The following is a 20,309-nucleotide window of genomic DNA, read 5'->3' as shown; positions in this document are numbered from 1 at the left end:
TTACTGATATGTGCATCCATATTGCCCAGTCTGCCCCGCTCATCAACATTTACATAGTCAATGTCAATCAATTGCTTTCTATTTTGTAACTAATCCTTGACTGAGAGACAGATACTCCAATTGTTTTAAATAATGGGTGCCATCAGGCCTTTACCTGACAAAAAGTCCCTCTTTCTCCTCTCATCAAACACTGACAGTAGAGTGAGCTAAGATATTCTTCAGTTTGCATGCCCCTGCGTAGTGAGCGCATAGGACGGCCCAACCTTCAGACAGACAGAGCTGCTTCTATGCCAGTACGTCAGAGCCTGCGACACAGCTCTGCCCTAAGTACCCTATAAACCAAAGCGGACACCCATGACCAAATTAGTTTGAAAGACAATGCGGCAGTATCTTTAAATTGCATATACATATCATCACTTGTGCATTGATGTAGTTGTTAAGGAAATATATTTTCAGCCTACGGAAACCATCCCTACCTAATTTATAGGCTACCTAGTAATAATAAATATCTAGCTAGAAGTCTGGAAAGATGTGGAATTTTGAAATGGAAAATGTGTAGGAACCCTGGTCCTTTCTTGTAATACAGAAACAGAAATAATACAGATTCCGTTTCAAAATATCTCGATACATGATGTATCTTCATAGTTAAGGTCATGGTAAATCAACTTTACATGTAGAAGATCAAGTATCTGTAGACATAACACAGTTCAACAGAGTAACAGATCTGTAGATTATTATTGATTAGAAATAGATATATATATAGAATTATTAAACCATTTCTTACTAGATGTGGTTGATTTTACAAAGGGTTTTAATACTGAGACTATAACATCTGAATCTTGAAAGAGCTTGAATAACAGGCTATATCAAATATTATTTGAGATTATTGCTGATTAAATCTTTATGTTGGTGCTTCCCTACTCTTTACTCCACTGTATTATATAAAATACAGTGCAGCTGTCCGTTCTTCTTCATATGCACATCAAAGACGTCTTGATACTAACACAAAAGTTTAATACTGTACGCAAGAAAAAACAACAACAACTCAAAGACATTTATTTAAACATGCAATTAGTGCTTGGATTTATTTTTTCAGTTAGGGAGTTGTTACAAAACATTTGTTGTAGATAAACAACTCTGCTTAAAGACTAATATTTTAAATATTGTGATTATACAACCTTAACATGTACATAAAACTACATCTTACAATATCTAAGTTCTATTTTAATCTTATGCAAACTGATATGTACAGCATAAAAACATGAGTGTAGCTACATCGACACACATCAGCATACACGCAAAACATTTCCCACATCAATAAATACGAGAAGCAATCCTTCTGAGAGATCAACACACTCTGGCACATCTCTGAACTAACAGTTGGCTTTGTTGCAACGGACCTACATAATGTACATGTAACAGTTATGGGACATGTAATTACAGCATGAACCAAAATAATTACATTGTACATTATTGTATTTTACAGTCAAGATTACAGATCTGTTATGGACTTTACAGAATACTGAATAATGTAGATTCATTTTCATCCGGCATACACATCATACACATTCATTATATATGAACAGAATTTTCTTTTCCTTTAAATATTACCCATGTGGCATTGAGATTGATTAAAAGCTTTGGTTAAAAAGGAAACATACCTCAATGTATAAACCAGCATCTAAAAAAAACTTTCAAAAAAGGGTTTACTGTAATGCTTCAAAAATAAAATATAAAAACAGTTTTTTTCCCCTATGTACAAATTCATTCTGATGCAAAACCACGTTGTCCAATCACATGCAATGTGTGCTAAACAGAAGGACACCTATCTCATTTAACACCTCAAGAATCCCCTTTACTAACGAGAGTAATAGGCTGTTTGGTTCCAGGGCGAACTGTAAAGGTCATACCGTACTGATGTTTTGACCGCAGTCCATTGCTGAAAGGAAGACAACATTCATGATTATGAGTGAAAAATGTAACTAAACACTGGGATCATTGTCTCAAAAAGTGAAGGTGTCATATTTGAGCACTGGGAGTCTTACCTGGTGGGAACCTTGACTGAGGAGGTCTCCTTTTTTTTCCTAACCAGTTTATCCTCCAGCTCCTTCATGTCCAGGGTTGCGGCTTTGTTCTTGCTCTGTGGTGTGGTTCTGGGGACAACAGGGATTTTTTTGTCCTCATCAGACAAGGGGCCGCCCCAGTCATCGGAGCTGGTCCCTGCCTCCTTAACTGGGGCCATTTTGTTGTCCATTTCCAACATCTTCTTTTGTAAGATGCTCAGGAGCGTAGCCTGACTTGGTGATAGAGTGTCTGGTAGCTGGGAGGGGACCACTTTGGGTTTTGTCTGGACTTGTACCTTTGGTTTGACATCAATGTCAGGAGGTGGAAGTTTCGGAGCGGCTGGGGGTTTAGGCTTTGGAGGAGGAGGTGGAACTTGAGCTGTAGGGAGAGAGCTCACAGTTGGCGTTGGTGCCTTTTTCATGGGAGGGTCAGGTGGTGGGATGGAAGGAGGGGGCTCCATAAACTTATCTAAATCATCAAATTCTGGTGGTGGAGGGAGTAATGGCACACTTAACTCCTCTTTAATATCCTCATGCGATGCCGATTGAGACTTTGAGGAGCTTTGCTCGGCATTTTGTTTCTGCTCAGCCTGGTGTGTTGCACTTTGGGGTGCAGCCATCCTATTGAGAGCTGGACTGGTAGATGGAACTTGATCTTTGACCAGTGCAGGACTGCTGGATTTTTCTGGAGTCTGAATAACTGAATTGACGAACTTTGGACTCTCCTGTATTTTTTCTTGAGATGTTGGAGAAGAGAAGGAGCTGGACATAGGGGTGACAATAAATGAATTGGGATTTGTGTCACTTGGGAGAATGCGTGCACTAAGCTGCTCATTGTTCTTGGCACTGTTTTCCCGTGACAAAGAAGGAGTCGATTTATGTTTATCTCTTTCTTTAGCCGCCAGTAAAAGAGCCAGCGGGGAAGTTGCAGGTCCCTCTCGTGCCCCATGTATGTCACTCTTCAGGTTGCGTAGTTTACGATCTAATAACGGACTGAATTTGCGATTTTGACTTGGAGATCCTTCAAGTTTTTCCTTGCTGGGCTCTGAATCCACCCAAGCACCATTCATTGTCTGAAGCTGTGGTGACATCTTATGTGGAACCTGGAGAGGTTTGTCTATTTCTGGCGGTGCTGAGACTGTCCCTGTCTTAGCCTTCTTGTTTGGCTCAGGCAGGGGTGATTGAGAGAGTTGGGTAATTTGTAAGTTCTCCTTCGGCTCCTGTACATCTTTGGAAACTGGTTTAGATGGTGTAGCCACTTTAGGGGATTTCACCTGAACAAGCACTGGCGCAGATTTGACAGACCCAGAATCTTCCAGAAGCAACATCTGCTTGGGTATTGGGTCGCGATCCTCATACCCGCTGAGAATTGAGGTCTTAGGAACACTGTAAAGCCTTGCTGTGTTTTGGGGATTGAAGGTGGACAGTGTCTGCATGGTGGGAGGTGGGGCAGGAGTCTGTGGTGGGGAGTCAGGATAGGAGATAGAGGACAGTCTAATGGGCTTTTGAGGTGGTGTCTTGTGTTCCCTTAAAACAGGGGTCTGGGAAAGTATTGGACGCTCAGGAACTTTGACAGGTGGTGGACTAGAAATGGGTAAGGATGATACAGAGCCACTAGAGCAAGTAGACGGAGGCTTTGGCGGAGGCTTTGGCGGAGCCATTGGTGGCGGTTTTAAGAAGGTTAAGTTTTCCTCATCCACTGAGTGAAGGTGATGTGAAGGGGGTTTTGGAGCGGGCATGGAAGGTGGCTGAAGGTTTGCCAGGTCTAGACTGTTCAGGTCACCCATGAAGTCTGGTGGAAGAGGGATAAAAGTCCCTGGAGGGGGTGGAGGTGCCATAGAGGGAGGAGGAGGAACAAATATTTCCCCTTCCATGAGGTCAGGCACAGATATAACCGATCCATTGGACAAATGTTCTTCACCAACTATGAAAAAAGAAGAGAGAGAATAACTCTAACTGACTAACTGAACACTGGGAAGCGGAAGCCCTTACAATATTTAACATGTGTTGCTTTCCCATGTTTCAAACATTTACATTCTGTAGAAGTATTCAGAACTATGTGAGAAATCTTTCAGAAGTCAATTCAAGTGAAAAGTCAATAAGATCGTAAAATACAATAAAATTCCTAGATTATCTGATTAGGTGCATGAACAATGTCACATTCACTTGGGCGTAGAAATAGCAATAAAAGCAGATATCTTAAAAAGAAAAAATAACTACATCGGTCATAAAGAATCAATTAAATCTGGATTAAAAGCCTGATAAAGAAGTAAGATGGTAATGTGATTTTGGGGGTTTTAGAAATTACTGATGTCCGCTTTTTTTTTTTATAAATGCTAAAACTCCCTTTCTGTAAATACACCTCTATCTGGTATGGCTGTTTGGACACATTCAGGAGGGTTATTGAACAATTCCCTAGGCAAACATTTACCTGTTCTGCATTTTCAACCCTTTATGGAGACGTCTATGAAGGTTCTCACTTATCCAGGTCATAGTTATCCAAGGAAATCAAGAGCAACTGGACTAGGCTGAAGACTGACTGAATACGCTTCATGTATCTTCAACCTAGTTCAGTTGCCCTTGATTTTAACCTTCCTTGGATTCCTTTATGGAGACATTATGATTGCCGTGCTCCATCAACTGAGTCTGAGTAAACGCACTGCAAATGACATGGGTCCTTTGGAGTGTAAATAATGGAATTTGGGTGTTTGCCATGTTGAACTTAAATACATATTAGAGGCGGGTAGGTGCTCACCTGAACCGTTGATCTTTGTACCACTGACAGGGGGGAGGAGGGGGACTTTGGGTGTTGGGACAGCAAACCCTTGGAAACTGTCTGATGAGGACTGTGAGAAAACAAACATTCACCATCAGACTGTTGATTTTCAAAACATGGTTCAAAAACAGCAGTAAACATGAGAAAAATTACATCCTGTTCAAGACGCACTAAATTTTCGTTCTCAGAGTGAACAAACCAGTTCTGAGCTATTGCAGCACTCAACGTTCCTTGTTCCAACAGTTGCAGCCAAATAATTTTATTGGCTCTTAGGTCTTAGTATTAACAGGAACTTTGGCAGGTGGTGAATATAATAAAATGTGTTCGTTTTGCTACAACTTGCTAATCTGTGACAAAACACACAAATTTGCGATGCCTCTCTCTAAATTGTGCATTTTTTTAGGATACTCTTTGCTATGACTGAACTTTAACATATATCACTCATGAGGAGCACTTGGCGAATCAGAGGATACACCTGTTACATTTTTTAGTAGTTAAAGTGGGCCTGGCTGGGAAAATTGCAGGGTTTCACTTAGAGACCTGTGGTTTTGTGAGTGTGTGTATGTCTATTTGTGTGTTTCATGTTTTTATATCCCGGTGGGGACTTTACCGTGAATTCATACTAACCGAGACTAATAGAGACTGCTTTTTGAGGGTTAAGAGTTGAAGTTAAGGTTCAGGTTGTGGTCAGGGTAAGGGTTAAGGTTAGGCATATAGTTGTGATGGTTAAGGTTAGAGTAAGGAGCTAGGGAATACATTATGTCTATGCAATGTCCCCATGGGAATAGAGAAACAAATATGTGTGTGTGTGTGTGTGTGTGAGAGAGAGAGAGAGATTTTCTGTTCTCTTTACAGCCCAAACGCCACCAAAAATAAACACAGACTGTGTTGACACAATATAAGTCCATAAGAGTTAACAGGTTATTTGTCCTTTGAAACATATTTTTACTGCCGTGCTTCTTGACATTACTGTGCTGCAGGCTCTTTGTGTAATCTGCTAATGCAATGAGACAACAAGCTAACATCAGTTTCACTGCATCACAATAGTCTAGTTAATTAGGCTGGTAATGAATTAGGATCTTGAAAAGCTGTTTTTTAGCCCTTTAAATGCTTTTATTACATGTAATACATCTACTCAAATTACAGACTGACAACATTTTTATACGTAGAATAAAACTGCTCTCATGTCTCAACAAGCCATTTCCCTAAAAAAGTCAAACAGGTCTCAGTTTCAATTAGAATAAGTTGGACTCCTGCCTGATATCATACCTTCAATGACACAACTCTCCCGTTGCTAATAATCACAGGACACGCATGTGGCTTCTTGGAAAGAACACTGCACTACAGTCAGGGAGTGTCAGTAAAGATGGCGTATGATTCAATTTGTTTTCATCTGTTTGTTCCCTGGGCTGTGACTCACTTTTATCCGTCACAGTAGTCTGAGCTGTCCTGCCGGTGTGCTGCTGGGTGTGTCACGCCCAACGCATGCCAGAGATGCATTCACAGAACACTCCCAAACACTTAGGTGTGTGAACCAGAGTAGAGATGAGCTTCGTATTTAAATCTGTATCATGATGATATAATAGGAGGATTGACAGTCATATGGGCAGCTAAACTACTTAAACTTTGCACATTAGCGTTAGGACAATAAGGCACTATATTGGAATATCTACAGTTGCAATACACAATGGTGGAAGTATTGGGATCTTTTGCTTAAGTAAATGTAAAAATACTCCATCACAACTAAATGCATTCAAAATTCTACTTAATTAAAGTATTATCAGCTAAATGTACTTTGATTATTAAAAGCAAAAGAGCTTATTATGGTGCAGAATCGCGAGTGTTTTACTGTACATAAGGTACCCCAACTAGAAATTTTTTAAAAGTAAACAAAACCTGCTTTAAGTAACTTTTACTTGAGTAAATGTACATAGTTACTTTCCACCACTGGTGCTGCTTTATCAAAACAAGTATGGTTGTTTCTATTAAAAGTAGGAACTGTACATTATAATTTGCTATTTTTTGTAGTAGTTTCTTCATTTCAGATTTCCAGTTTCAAATACTATGAACCGCAGAGCATCTCTGAATGCAGTTAATTAATTTTAGTACTGTACTGTTTATAGCTTACTCTTTGCAGATTTAGCTCTATCTAATACACTTGGATGGTGAAACCATCTTTATTGTAGACAACATATTGTGAGTAATGCTATCATTCACATAGTGACTAGTGCCTAGTGACTTTCACCAAACAGACACAAACATCCCCAAACTCAACCAATGCAAACACTCAACTGACAAAATTATAAATAATTCATACATGTCCAGCTTTCTGCTTATTTACGCTGACTCAGATTCACACTCTCTGCCAGTCAAACACAAAATCTTCCTTTATCATCTAATTTGCATCGTTGCAGCTCTTTAGATACAGAGTTTGCATATCTTATCTTATTCCAATATTGGAAACTGAGCGTAAATGTAAATATCCACGGTGTATGCACCATGAAGCTTAACAGAGCTACTCACAGCGTGATGCTTGACAGTGGGTCTGGCACGCACACTGGCAGTTCCTGACTCTGGGATCGCTGATGACTCCAGCACCAGCTCCACATCATCTGAGGAAATAAAAATAAAAATATTTGAATCACCTGGGAAACTTTTGTTAGCATGGCAAGTTTCAGTTCAAGATTACAGCCATTCAATTTCTGCTCAAAGGGTTGGTGTAAGCAGATGAACACTGACGAGTATTTTTAAATTCACCTTTGAAAGAAGACACTTAACACATTTTAACCTGTCCAACTGTCTATTGTTCTTCTTTCAGGTAAAGATTAGTACATTCCTGTCATTGTACAGGTAACAAGATACTGTGTGCACCACAGTGGCCTCCTAGTAGGTGACACTCAATCTAATTATCTACTGTGTGATCCCATGTCCTGTTCCAGGTAGTTTTGTTAGTGACAACTAAACTGTTATGGGCAGGTGAAGACCTCACAGTAATTGTTATTTATATTTCACCACGGTGTTTAAGTGAAAGCTTAGTTATGGTCGTATAAATGTTATATTAAATCATTAAATAATCAATATTAAATCATATCCCCAAATTGAAATGATTGAAATGCTATTCTAGACTTAGGCCAAAAGGGAAAGGTGAGTTGAAAGAGCACTTAGATAAAGGCACAGTAACTAATCTTATACCCATCCAACTTTAGATGTAAAATTACAAACCAATACAGACAGTTGAAAGAAAACTTTTGCTAAACTAACTGATAATCTTAGGTCACTGAGGTCGGCTGGAGAACAGAAATGTACATTACTTTACTGTTCATTCCAGCGTTAGTCATCTCAAGTCTCAAGTGGCCGATGAAAGAAACGTGTCATTGAGAAGCATTTAGTCCATATGTTCTGTCAGCCTTCCAAAGCGACTGAAGAAAGAATCACCAAAGAGTGACGAAAGAGCTTGACATAATAAACAAGGAAGGCAAAGTGATTTTCCTTTCCTCAAGTATTAGTACAAGTATTATGTTTTCCCTGTGATGTTCACGCACTGAAAATATGATGGTGTCACACCAAAACAAATACAGCTGAGGGCTCAACTCGGTACAAGCGAGTACAGAAAGAATTGCATGTGGTGTTAAACCAGTCTAACCAAATGATTAGTTTCCTTATTGTTCCCCTGCCTGATTTAAATACACAAATGTTCTTTCTCATTTTGTGGCTTTGCATAGCTTGTTTCCTGCTCTTCCTTAAATGGAACTATTGTCACGTCAAGCTAAACAGTGAACTGATAGATGAGTCTATTGTCAGGAATTAGTGTTACGATAATATTATGGTATTATCTTTTAAGTTTAAGTCTTTTCCTGGTTTAAAGGCTGCTTTACTTTTAAGCAAACCAACTTTATGATTTAAATGTTTAAGCTGAGTGAAAGGCACAGTGAATAATGTATGGTTATCATTTCCTCTTAGTTAGGCAAAAAAAAACAACTCATAGTCTGCGTACTATCTTTTTCTAGATCTATTAACCGCATCTCACAGTCTTTCTCAGCTGATGGAGTTTGCTAAGTTGTAATAGTATGTATATGTGCAATTATATGTTCCTATAGTATTACTAAAGTTCCAATCCCTAAAGTAGTGTATTGATATCAAGGTATTTCAACAAAAGTAATGTGATTTTTGTTTTGGTCAGTATCATCCAGTCAGGTCTTCATACTTTTGTCAGGATAGAGAAGAAGAAGAAATTTCTACACTCTGTTATTTTATACACACAGGACCAGAATACAGGAGAGGTGTCAGAGTGAGGGGGCTGCCACATAGTCAGGTGCCCAGAGCAGTAGGGGTTCGGTGCCTTGCTCAAGGGGCACCATGACAGTGCCCATTAGATGAACTGGCATCTCTCTAGCCCCTGGTCCACACTCTGTATGACTGGTCTGTACTGGAAACCCTCCAGTTCCCAAGCCAAGTCCCCACAGAGTGAGCTTCTGCCACCTCCGCTGATATTTCACTTGCAACCACCGCTAGATATCATTATGTTGTGTATCTGAGATTAGAGTTGACTGTTGTTCACATTAAGGATTTCAACCTGTGTCTAAACAGGTCAGGACAGTAAACATCGGTCAAACAAACACACTGAAAGCAGCTTTTTAAAATATTTGTCTAATAAAAGAGTAATGGATCCTGAAGATATTCACTTAAACCAATTTCCTCATTTGGCTTGCGCTCCTAAACCACATCCCGTTATTTCCTTAAAGCATTGTTAAGGCAACAAAAAAACTACAGCAACACAATGTGTGTTGTACAGAGGGCAGGTCATTGTGAAGCCACACTATGCAAGGTCACCCAGATTTCCCAAGAAGAGACATTTGAGAACAGGCTTTTCACGGATGAACTCACTATCCTGACAGCACCTGCTGTTCATATGGACATGTCAAAAATACTAAAAGGCTGGTGAGGATGTCTTTTAGGATCTTATTATCAACATTTAGCCTACAGACTTCTGTTCATGTCAACACCAGGTACAAAGGTCATTTATTCCTCAGTGAATCGTTCATGTTAACACATTCTCTCCTTTATAGCCTATAGGCCCTGTAAACACGGTACTTACCCATGTCTTTAATTTTGATGTTAGAGTCAAAAAGAGACGGCTTCTTCCGAGACATGAAATTCAACGTTCCCTTCTTCATGTTTGCTGGTTAGTGGATGTGTAGATACGGCTGGGCTGGTTGAGGCAAGCTTATTGACGCATTTTGGTCAACAGGTAAGTCCGAGGTAACGTGCAGGTGAGCTACTCTCGAATTTCGCGACAGGTGCACCGTCGCGCGCCAGGTAAACCTGACTCCTGTGATCTGATGGAAACTTTTCGGGACAGACAGAGAAAATGGAGCTGACCACGCCTTCTCTCCTGTCACTGTGCCTCCCTGTATTTATACACTCCCAGCACAAAGCTCACCTGCGTTTACCTGCGCACTCCCTGAGCCGCTCCTGTTGCTCACTATGCTCTCACTGCTCATCTTAGAGAGCCGCGAAATGAGTCTGTCATCCTCATAAAGACTTCACAGCGCTGTGGTCCGCCTTATTGGCAGGGCAGGGCTGACTGTGACTGTGGCAGTGGTTTCACTTGGAAGAAACATCAGGCCTAATACCCACCAACACCTTGATGAAAATCCAAATGGGCTTTTGTTTTATGTGAGTCACCGAGGACCAGTGTTTTGGATTTCAACAGGAAGTAAGATGCTGATGGGAAATGCTCCTTTGCTCTTAGAGTATATGTGATATATGTGTAATAAAACATAATAAAGTTACATTTTATTATACTTTATTTCTTTAGCACCTTTCAAAACAAGAAGTCCAAGGTGATTCGGGTGGAAAGTAACTAAGTACATTCACTCAAGTGCTGTTATATCTACTGAAATAAAATTCTGAGTTACTATATTCTGAGTTTACTTGAGTGTTTTAATTTTCTACAACTTCCTTCTTCTGAATTTCAAAGGGGAAAATTGTAATTTTTACTCTACTACATTTAGTAGTAGTGTAACCGAATGCAGATTTTAAAACCCAAATAAGCATATAAAATACAATGCATGTTGTATCCAGTATCCAGTTTACAGTAAATTAAACCACCAACAGTATAACATAAAGCTCTGCTGCAGCCAGCTACATTATTAAAATGCATCTTACTGCATAAATAATAATAATCTAACATTATAATGTTTAATAATGTAACAACAGCAGAACCCATTTTGGCTGCATATTGAGGACTTACTTTAAATACATTGTCTTGATAATGCTTGTTTACTTTTAGTTAAGTATGATTTTGAATGCAGGAGTTGTACTTGTAACAGAGTGTTTTTAAATTGTTGTATTGCTAGTTTTCCTCAAGACAAAGATCCTAATACTTTTTCCAACACTGTTCAATACAACTTTAATGTACTTGAGTATTTCCATCTCGTGCTACTTATGCTTGTGCTCCACCACATTTCAGAGGCAAATATTAATTTTTTCTAGACACCTTTACTTTGATCAAACTTGAAGATCAACATCTTAAATATAAATGATCACTTTTTAAAATATGATGCATTATTATAGATTTGACAACACGAAAGTATATAAAGCAGTTAAAATTGTCTCCTTTACTTCAGCCAGCTTCAACGTTACAAGTACTTGATGCATCAATAGTAATAATCCAATAATAAACATATATATAGTAAATTTTACTGGCAATACTTGTGCATATTTACATAAGTAAAATGAGAATGGAGGATTTTTACTTGTAACAGAGTATTTTTATGGTGTGGTTTTGGTACTTTTACTTTAATGATCTAAATACACAAAATCCATCAATGTGATTTGCAGGAGCACATAAAATATCATGAAATACAACAAGAAATTCAGGAAATGGTCATTAATGGAGAAATAAAACAAAATAAAAAGAACATAAATTTACTGGAGTATTTGTAATAAAAATGCCAGCCTACACAGGTTGTTTTGTTTTTTACAATGTGGCCCAGACTCAGCTAACCTGAAAGTGTGAACCATAAATAACCATGAAATAAAAATTGCAATACTTACTTCACTATTTTAGGGCCTTTTGTTGGTATTAGTTAAATTGTATCACTTGGAAATAATCATCCAAATATATAAAACATAGTAAGTAACAATAACAATGACAAGGGCCGTGCAGCACCATGAGTTTACTTTTGATATTTTAAGAACATTTAGCTGATAATACTTTTACTTTGTGTTATCACATACTTGATCTGAATACCATGTCACTTACTACTACCATAGTAATAGTCCAACAAGGACATTTAATGTATTTCCTTGATCAGATTGATATTAAATGTAGGATGACAAAGACTCACATTTGACTATGGATTGTAATCACTGAAGTGAGTTTAAGCAGGAGGAGTTTTGGCCTCTTGCTTTAAATTATGTAATAGCAGATTTTTGAAATATTCACACCATCCAGAAAGCCAGTCAATCTTCTTTATTTGTCTCTTGTCAGCAGTCTACAAGTCTTTCTGTCGCACCTAAAACCTCAGCTGTCCTGGAGACAAACCGGACTGGTCCGTCCAGTTCCTCTGTCCTGGGTGGGAATTCATCATGCCAACTGATGCTGGCTGAAATGTGAAGAATGTGTTGGCAAGAGCTTACCTGCTTCCCAGTGGTGAACATGCTATACAGCTCAACTATAGCTGGGACATTCATTCAATGCAATTATTCAGCCATTTATGCAGTTACTTTTACCACAATAAGCTCATTCAGTTAGGAGAGGCACTATGATGGCAGTGTTTTTATACTTTTAATTGCACATAAAATAATAAAGCCACTTTACACTGTTGATTAAAGTTTTCTCATATTTTATGGAAACAGTGTCCTGATGGCAGACAGTACTAATACAGGCACCAGTACATACAGCATTTTTTTCTGATCCACTTGTGCTTTCGTTCCCCTTTCTTCCCACGTAGTTTTAGTCACAAATCATATTGTGCATTTGCAAAATCCCACATGTGCAAAGTACAAAGACACCTGACCTTGTGTGTTTTACACACACTCAAGGAAATGAGGACCGAAAGGTCATAAATCTTTTGCATTCCATTGTGATGAGGTATGATAATGTAAATGAAAGTACAGTGGAAGAATGTGTGCAGTTACTAAGGTGACAGAAGCAATTCTCGTGTATTTCAGCATTATGGATCCGCCATCTGAAGGCAGTTTTTATTTCCGTCAGAAGTATTTCTTCAGTAGAAAGTAGTTCCAACAAAAACATTGTTCATTGTAGTCTTGCTACAGTGATTTATGTTCATTCATGTATGTGTTGGTCTGTGTACTGGAGGCTTCAGTGTTGCATAATTCAATTAGCACCTGATAATGTAGCATAATGGTGTATTGAATAATAATATTTTTTTTTTTACGAATATTCCCTTATTATTGCTTTGCGTGCTTATAGACAAAATTACGTTTGGCTTAAATTTGTGTGCCTAACTGCTTGGCTAATTCATTTTTCTCTTTGAAAAAAAACAAAACAAACTAAAACAAAATTGGATTAATATCCATTGGTGGAACCAGACATCTTCAAACCAAGGCAAGTAAAACCAAAACTATTATCAAAGCAAGATACTAAGTAAGTAAGTAAAACATTGTTTTGTAATTTGGATGAACAGACCTGTTTTCGTGCTGTAACATTTTGCTCTAACAAAATCTGTAACTCTTACATTTCATTCTTTTCAGTAAACATGAAATCAAATTCTTTCTGCCGCAGGAGACGTTACCCTGGAGGCTTATTGCCGTCCCTGTCCAGTCCAACAAACCAGCAGCCAATGTGGTGGATGTGACAGCAGATGGAGGAGCTTTAAGAGGGTCGGCCATTCCTCCAACTAGATTAAGCTGAGAGGTCACTTCAGCGAGAAGACATAAAGAAAGGAACTTTATGAATATGGACAAATGTTTTGCAATTGATGTTTGTCTCAAAGAGCTGCAATACTGTATTTTAATAAATGGTCAGTTTTCTAACTTACTGTCCACACACAGTATGTCTGGACTGGTAGAATATGTTTTGAATGTTAAAAGAAATTGTTAATGATACATTTTGTGTTCAGCTTCCTTTTGCCTCTATGAGTTTACCTTTTCTTTTCCCCTCGGCGTCAATGACCCCCTAGCTGTGAGGTTGAGTTCTTGTCATTGTGTACAGTAAATGTGAATGCTTTCACAGTTACTGAGGGATGGCCTGAACTTACACACAGCGTGGCCCTCTGAACTGCATTAAACCCCATATGTGGGCCCCATTTCACCTGTGAGACAATAGCATATTGTGATTAAAGACCACAACCCAGTGAAGCAGAGAACCTAATAACAACAACACACATACAATCAGTTACACTTTAAGGGTTATAATTTAGTTTTCTAGAAAGTATTTTCTTTTTTTTAGCCCCACTAGCGCCGTGGCTCTAGGTAGGGCTATGCTGCAGAATAATATATCTCAACAAGTATTGGATGGATTGCCATACATTTTTGTAAAGAAATTCATGGTCTCCAGAGGCTGAATCCTATTGACTTTAGTGAGCCTCTTATTTTTCCTCGGGTACCAGTAGGAGGTTAACATTTTAGCTCTTTATTTAAATATTTCGATAACTACTGCATGGTTTACTGTAACATTTTGTTCATGCTTTATGGTCCTCAGAATATGATTTATGATAACTCTGATCTCCTGACTTTTGGTCCAGCGCCTACATCTGGCCAAAATTTCCATCTGTCTGATATATTGGTTTATGGCCAAATACCTGCAAAATGACAACAACCTCACCTGTGCTTTGGGTTTAGTGCTAATTAGCAAACAGTGGCAGTCTCTAAACCAACACAGTGAAAATGGAAAACATCATACTTGCTTAACATCAGCATGCTTGTATTATTGTAAGCATGTTAGCGCGCTGACGTGTGCATCTAGTACACCCTCACAGAGCTGCAGACTGTCAATCTTGTTTTTATGAAACACATCAGGAAAGCACATAGGCTATATATATTCAAATTAAGTACACAAATGCTATATACTACTATCACAGCTTGTGCACACATGTGCAAAACAGGCAGGAATAAAAAAGAAGCATTAAAATCAGCAACAAGCTAAGGGGGATAGGAATTAAAATATATTCACAATTACAGAAAAAAGTATACATAGTATGCTTTATGTTGCATGCACACAACCAAAATAAGTGTTTGGGAGAAACAATTATTTATTTGGGAAAAGTAGATAAACATCAAACTAAATGTGAAAGAAGTTTTTGGGCGTCATATGAACACAGCCCAGTCATGATATTAGCTATTTGTGTTGTAGAGTTCATCAAGCACAATCACGCCAAATTGGTTAAATGAGCAGTAACAATTGATATTTGATTCATAAAAGCCAGTCAGAAATCTTAAATATTTGTTAATGGTCAGCTGGTGTTGTGTCCTGTACACAAGGAGTTATTTTTGCTCTTAGGTCTGTTTAATTAGTTAAGTTTCTGCTGGCAAGAAAAGAGGATTACAACTTCTGAGCCTTTCACAGAGAGATGATTGGCTAACACACACACTGACTCCTGCTGCTTGTTTTTTAGTCTGCATACTGGCCATGCCTGGACACTCGGTGAATGCAGTATATTCAGTTTTTACAATTTTTTCACAATCGTTGCTTTGAAAAACAGACATGGGAAACTTCACTGGGTCGACTGTGGATGAACTAGAAGCTTGCCAGAGTCATCAGTGGTACAGAAAATTCATGACCGAGTGCCCATCTGGACTTGTCACCTATTACGAGTTCAAGCAGTTATTTGGCCTGAGGAATCTGTCGGATACGTCAAATGCCTACGTTGAGACAATGTTTAAAACATTCGATTTGAATGGTGTAAGATAATTTTTAATCTTCTAGCAGTCTATATGTTATAATCTTCTAATGTTACTGTATGTCAGTAGAGGTAAAGTGTACATTTAATGTATTGATTTGCATGTAGATAGCTTATGACTTTGCTGCTAATATGAGTAAACTAAATCATATTCATAATATAATACTGAAACTCTACTACTACTATTATCAAAAATAAGAATTATAATCATCATCATCATCATCAGAGAACCCACAAAGATTTGGAAAAAAACCCATGTTTATTTGTACTTTATATTCACCAGTTACCCCTATATCATGTCTCTTTGTAGACTTACAGACTTATATGAGAACAGCATGAGCAAAGACACTCTTCATGTTCATCCCAACTTTTAGAAAAGTGTGTAAGTATTTTGATTCGGTGTCTGCTTGTGTTTTCATAAGAGGAAAGTTCATGTATTCATTCTAATGGTGTGTTAATTCTGCTACGAGAAATGTTTGAAAGAAACATATTAGAGAGGGAGCTTATCCCTTCCGACGGTGCTTACCTAACTAGGCTAACCTACAACCTTAAACAAGACAGGTGCAACCTCTTTTTACAAACATGTAAGCTATCATTGTGTTTCCAATAATAGTGTCTTTATCCAGAAGTTATTAGATCATTATTGGAGGTATTAGGCCTACATTTAAAGAAAGTATTAAATGGGTGGGCAACAGGCCTTACTGTCACAATTTGACAGTTTTTTTGCACAGCCCTAAATGGGGCAGGATTAAACTTTGAATGTCTTTCACCTCTGCCTATGACAATATTCATGTTGAGCTTTTCTTTTGTATGATGGATACATGGATTTCATGGAGTATGTAGCCGCTCTGAGCCTGGTTCTGAAAGGAGGGGTGCAGCAGAAGCTCCGCTGGTACTTTAAACTGTATGATATCGACCGGAGTGGCTGCATCGACCGTGAGGAGCTGCTTCTGATAATTAAGGTGTGCATGAGCCTTCTGCTTAACCAATGGCTTATAGCAAATCCAAAGTCATGTACTGAAACAACTGCTCAGACCACTGGGTTTAAATGACACTCAAGGCACAGAAATGCACAGGACACCGTGTGGTAATGCAATGTGCTGACGCAAGCAGCTGACACTTTGCTGACATCTACTGGTTGAAGAAATGTAAGCAACAACTAAGCAATGCATGTGTCGGTCTTTAACTGCTTTCTTTGTGTCATGTTTAGTCCATCCATGCAATCAGTGGAATTCCTGGTGAGATGTCAGCAGAGGACTTTGCCAACATGGTGTTTGACAAGATTGACACCAATGGAGATGGTGAGACCCAAGGACGAGACCAACAGGGTTAGGGGGTGATAGATCTTAACTGTGGCAAATAATTCACTAAAAATGAATCTGCATCACCACCGGCAGTGAAGGATTTGAGTTCAGTGAGTGAATGAGTGTGTGTGTTTTTTCCATTTCAATTTTCCAGGTGAACTGTCCTATGAGGAGTTCGTGGAGGGGGTTCAGAATGACGAAATGCTGCAGAAGACACTAACAGAGCGCTTGGACCTCACACACATTGTAAAAAAAATACAAGGAGAAATGAGGACCAAAATGTAATATTTCCAATGTTACGTACCCCTAAAATATATTTTTTTGTATAATTGTGCCACAGCCGAATGAGTGAAGATGAATTCAGGATAAATGGATGTGGACAAATCTATCCATCTATATCAAAAGTTGTATTTAATGAAAGGACACACACTTTGAAATGCAGAAAAGGAGGCTACCTCGGTGAAAAAAATAATGGAGTCAGGATGTTACTTTATGATAAAATCTCTGTCAAAAATAATGGAGTCAGGATGTTACTATGCGTTCAGGTGTTACTTATGATAAAAAAAACTCTGCATGATTTCTGTGCTCATTAAGTGCCATTATTGCCATTCATTGTAGCCATTGTATGCTGTTTGACATTACATAAGTGTTGAACTTCATGTATGTGTAAAATACGTGTAAAAACCAACCAGTAGAATCCAGAGACCCTTTGACTTTCTTAATTGTAGTGTTTTATATACTGTACAGTAAAGCCTCCTGAGATGTCCCCTCTTCTGAGCAATGCAGAGATGTTTTGTACATTAAAGCCTTTACAGAAAATCTCTTTTATACTTTGAATGAATTAGATACAAAAACCTACATCCACTGAGGTAGGCAGGACAGTAGCTGTAATGTTTAATTTAAAATAAACAACTTTACCTTTAATCAGCCTCTAGTTGGATTCTGACTGACCGTTTATTATTTAGGACAACCTCAGGGCATTTCCATGTTTCTCCCTTAAGTTATTTTTTTGTATTACTCAAAGCAAAGTAAGTGGAAACAACTAACAACTCTAGCAGCTTTTATACAACTATGAATAGTCCTTTTTATATATATATATATTTATATATAATATTAAGTTGTTCATCGATTAAAGTTCCACATGTGATTAGCTTCTGATGCTGTCAAGTATGTCGGCTTGTAAGTTTATGTTTATAAAGAAAAATCTTTAATTTTGATACGTGCACATTCCTAATGGTGCAAAATGTGTTGCCAAATAAATGTTGTCGTAAATTGTAAAGCATGAAGCATATCTTGCGTTACAGTTTTTCTCAGTCGCTTTAGTACATTTCTCAGATCAGAATTGAAATTCACAAAATTAATTGTTCAGCCTCCACATCATCTCTTCACTTGTGCACATCATAAATGCAATTTTTCATTATTTTGAACAAATTGCAAATGTTTTGACACATTGATGAAAATGATCATGTACAATTGTCTGCTGTTTCCTACACTATCATTTGCTTATTTCATGCTGATCACATTGCTTGATACCGGTTCTCTCCAAAACATCTAGGCTAAAGGTCATTGCACAAGTCACTACATACAGGATGGTTAAACACATTGACAAAATCAAGAGGTATTCTTTGCATACAAGTATACAGCTGAAAGAAATATTGATTCTTACAGACCAAGGTACACACACAAAGTAAGAATTAACAACAACAAATCACAACACACAACAAAAGCAACAGACCATTCATCTGATAGGCACAGTATCAAACATAGTAGGCTAAACAGTAACAATACACAGTGAGCAGTGAATAGTGCTAATCGCCAGCATGTATATATATATATAGCCTATGTTATGGCATGCTGTTTAGGAAATATACTGTATGTATATGAAGTTTGTCCGTCTGAATATATGGAATGAAAGTCTGAAAATATTGAATGAAAGTCTGAATATATTCAATGAAAATCTGAATATATGGAATAAACCTTTTTTTTAATAATATTTCCCCCTACACCAGCATATGTTAGCTCAGATCCGAACGAATCTTTCGAACACCAAAGTCACACAAAAAGCTTTAAAAAGCAATAACGCAATAAATAACGCAATAACCTGGCAGCAGTAACATTAAAATTATTGATTATGTCAATGGAGTTTAGTGGCTTTGACGAGAGCGATAAAGCGGTTATATCTGGCGAAATACAGGATCTTACTTTTTAAATAACAATTCAAATGCATTCAGTTATATTGTTACTGCCTGTGTCCTGAGCCCTTTTGGGTGGACAGACAAAGATTGTAGATAGGTACTGGTGTGGGGGGGCACCTGTGAGGTTAAAGGCATAGGCCTAGTGTTAGGATGATCTAAGAAATGTACCAAAGCGACAAACTAAGCAAAAACTGTAATATGGACCAAAGTCTCTGAGGATGGTTTCCAACACCTTGTTGATAGTATGCTACAGAGAATTAAGGGAGTTCTGAAGGCTTATTTGTATATGCATACTGAGCTCATGTAAATCCTTTGTGATGCAGCTGGCACTAAATTTAATTAATTTGAACCCAAAATAACCCAACACACCCAGCCAAATGCACCTGTCCAACCATCCACCCCCATCCTAGAATGCACAACAAATAATTAGCATCACATGGCAACAGGCTCATCATGCATATGATGCCGAAACTAGGAAATCCAAGGGGAAAGGTGCACAGCTGATAGACACATGCTCTCAAAGCCATGTTTCAGTTAGTTTCAGGGAGTGGTTTGTTATTGTCGGCTGTTTTGGCGACTAGCGACGACATCATCATCCCACATCCACTTAACTTGTGCCACTTGAATCTATTGTTATTTTTCCTGGAAACTCCTGGAAACAAACTGCCTACCAGCTGAGTCAAGTCATATCAGCCATATTGTCTGCAATCTGAGTTCTTGGTGTTAACCAACTTAGGGATATTCACGTAGGCCACTTGTAATAAACCCTTTAGATGAGCATTTTTTTTCCTCCTCACACTCTTAAAGGAAATAACTAAGTAGGCTAACCAACATCAGCGGAGAAAAATAACAAAAAAAACGGTGTAAAAACCCTAACTGCGTAAATTAAACCTCGTCTTGTAAACTGATGATTCAGCAATTCTAATGTGATCTACTTCCATGAAAAACGACTAAAAGTTGATTTATTTGTTCCTAAATTTCTCTGAACGTTATATGATATAAGCATGTATAATGACATTAGATTATTGATGAAAAACAACCATGTAAATGTCAAATGTAAATGCTGTCAAAATATTTCTAAAAAAGCCAGTGCTTATGTCGAG

The 20,309-nt window shown here is 38.1% G+C and overlaps 2 protein-coding genes across 2 annotated transcripts; one reads left to right on the top strand and one right to left on the bottom strand.

The window, feature by feature from the left end:
• Positions 1-1,186: 1,186 nt before the first annotated feature.
• Positions 1,187-10,212, bottom strand: LOC123956616 (uncharacterized protein C6orf132 homolog). Its single transcript, XM_046028932.1, has 5 exons — positions 9,935-10,212; positions 7,363-7,451; positions 4,819-4,909; positions 2,046-3,987; positions 1,187-1,939 (listed from the first exon to the last, which is right to left on the bottom strand). Exons 1-5 carry the CDS (start codon positions 10,011-10,013, stop codon positions 1,843-1,845), a joined length of 2,298 nt encoding a protein of 765 aa, XP_045884888.1. The 5' UTR covers positions 10,014-10,212; the 3' UTR covers positions 1,187-1,842.
• Positions 10,213-15,511: 5,299 nt separating this feature from the next.
• si:ch211-103a14.5 (guanylyl cyclase-activating protein 1) lies at positions 15,512-17,296 on the top strand. The gene is made up of 4 exons (XM_046075298.1): positions 15,512-15,707; positions 16,518-16,669; positions 16,918-17,008; positions 17,166-17,296. The coding sequence occupies exons 1-4, from the start codon at positions 15,512-15,514 to the stop codon at positions 17,294-17,296; spliced, it is 570 nt and encodes a 189-aa protein (XP_045931254.1).
• The last annotated feature ends 3,013 nt before the right edge of the window (positions 17,297-20,309 follow it).

This window comes from Micropterus dolomieu, linkage group LG18 (genome assembly GCF_021292245.1).
Source record: "Micropterus dolomieu isolate WLL.071019.BEF.003 ecotype Adirondacks linkage group LG18, ASM2129224v1, whole genome shotgun sequence".
NCBI classification, from domain to species: Eukaryota; Metazoa; Chordata; class Actinopteri; order Centrarchiformes; family Centrarchidae; genus Micropterus; species Micropterus dolomieu.
This window is presented reverse-complemented; position numbering and strand designations above follow the sequence as displayed.